At 63.7% G+C, this 901-nt stretch overlaps 1 protein-coding gene across 1 annotated transcript in view; it reads left to right on the top strand.

The window, feature by feature from the left end:
- Nucleotides 1–798: 798 nt before the first annotated feature.
- Nucleotides 799–901, top strand: part of SHTN1 (shootin 1) — a 58,736-nt gene continuing 58,633 nt past the window's right edge. Inside the window, exon 1 of the mRNA XM_026050495.1 lies at nt 799–864. Coding sequence (XP_025906280.1) covers nt 807–864 — 58 coding nt within the window. The 5' untranslated portion in view covers nt 799–806. The remainder of the gene's footprint in view (nt 865–901) is intronic.

Raw genomic sequence — 901 nt, 5'->3', positions numbered from 1 at the left:
TGCCAGTAGGTGTGGGCTTCTCCATCAGAGTGTCTGTCAATCAGTGCGTATCAGCCAGAGGGGGCCTGTCAGTCAGTAGGTATGTCTCAGTGTGTGTCAGTTGGTGTGTGCCTGTCATAAGGTGTCAGTCGGAGGCTCTCTGTCAATGCGTGTCAGTCAGGGAAGTGCTGTCAGTTGGAGGGTGCCTGTCAGTTATTATGTGTCAGCCGGCGTGTACCTGCCAGTCCGTGTGTATCAGTCAGGTGGTGCCTGTCAGGTGGAGAGTGCCTGTCTGATGCTGCATGTTGGGGGGCAGGTGCCTGTCAGGTGGAGGGTGTTTTCCAGTAGTGTCAGTCAGAGGGTGTCTGTCAATGTGTGTCAGTCAGGGAGATGTCTGTCAGTCAGCTAGTGTGTACAGCTGGTGTGTACCTGTCCCTCTGTGTGTATGAGTTAGGGGGTGCCTGTCAGGTGGGGGGTGTCTGTCAGGCAGACAGTGTTTGTCAACACGTATCAACCAGAGGGTGCTGTCAATACGTGTCAATCAGGGAGGAGCCCGTCAGCCGGAGAGGTGCCTGTCACTAGCGTGTGCCAGCCTGCGGACACCTGCCCGGCCGCGTGTACGAGCGCGGGGTGCGCGTCAGTGGGCGCCGTCAGCCGGCGGTGCCTGCCGGGCGGGTGCCGGTGCCGCCGCACATGCTCACTGGGCCGCCGCGGGAGTCTGGGCATGTGCAGAGCGGGCCGCGCCGCCGCGGGCCCCGCCGCCCGCTCCCAGGTGAAGCCGCGCTAGGTGGGGCGGAGCGGGGCGGCCACGGCCGCGGCCGCGCAGCATGAACAGCTCGGACGAGGAGAAGCAGCTGGAGCTGCTCACCAGCCTGAAGGAGCAGGGTGAGGCGGTGCCGCCATCGGTGCCGGTGCCGCCGCG

The sequence above is a fragment of the Nothoprocta perdicaria genome, unplaced genomic scaffold (genome assembly GCF_003342845.1).
Source record: "Nothoprocta perdicaria isolate Ctin4 unplaced genomic scaffold, notPer1 scaffold_7, whole genome shotgun sequence".
In the NCBI taxonomy this organism is placed as follows: domain Eukaryota; kingdom Metazoa; phylum Chordata; class Aves; order Tinamiformes; family Tinamidae; genus Nothoprocta; species Nothoprocta perdicaria.
This window is presented reverse-complemented; position numbering and strand designations above follow the sequence as displayed.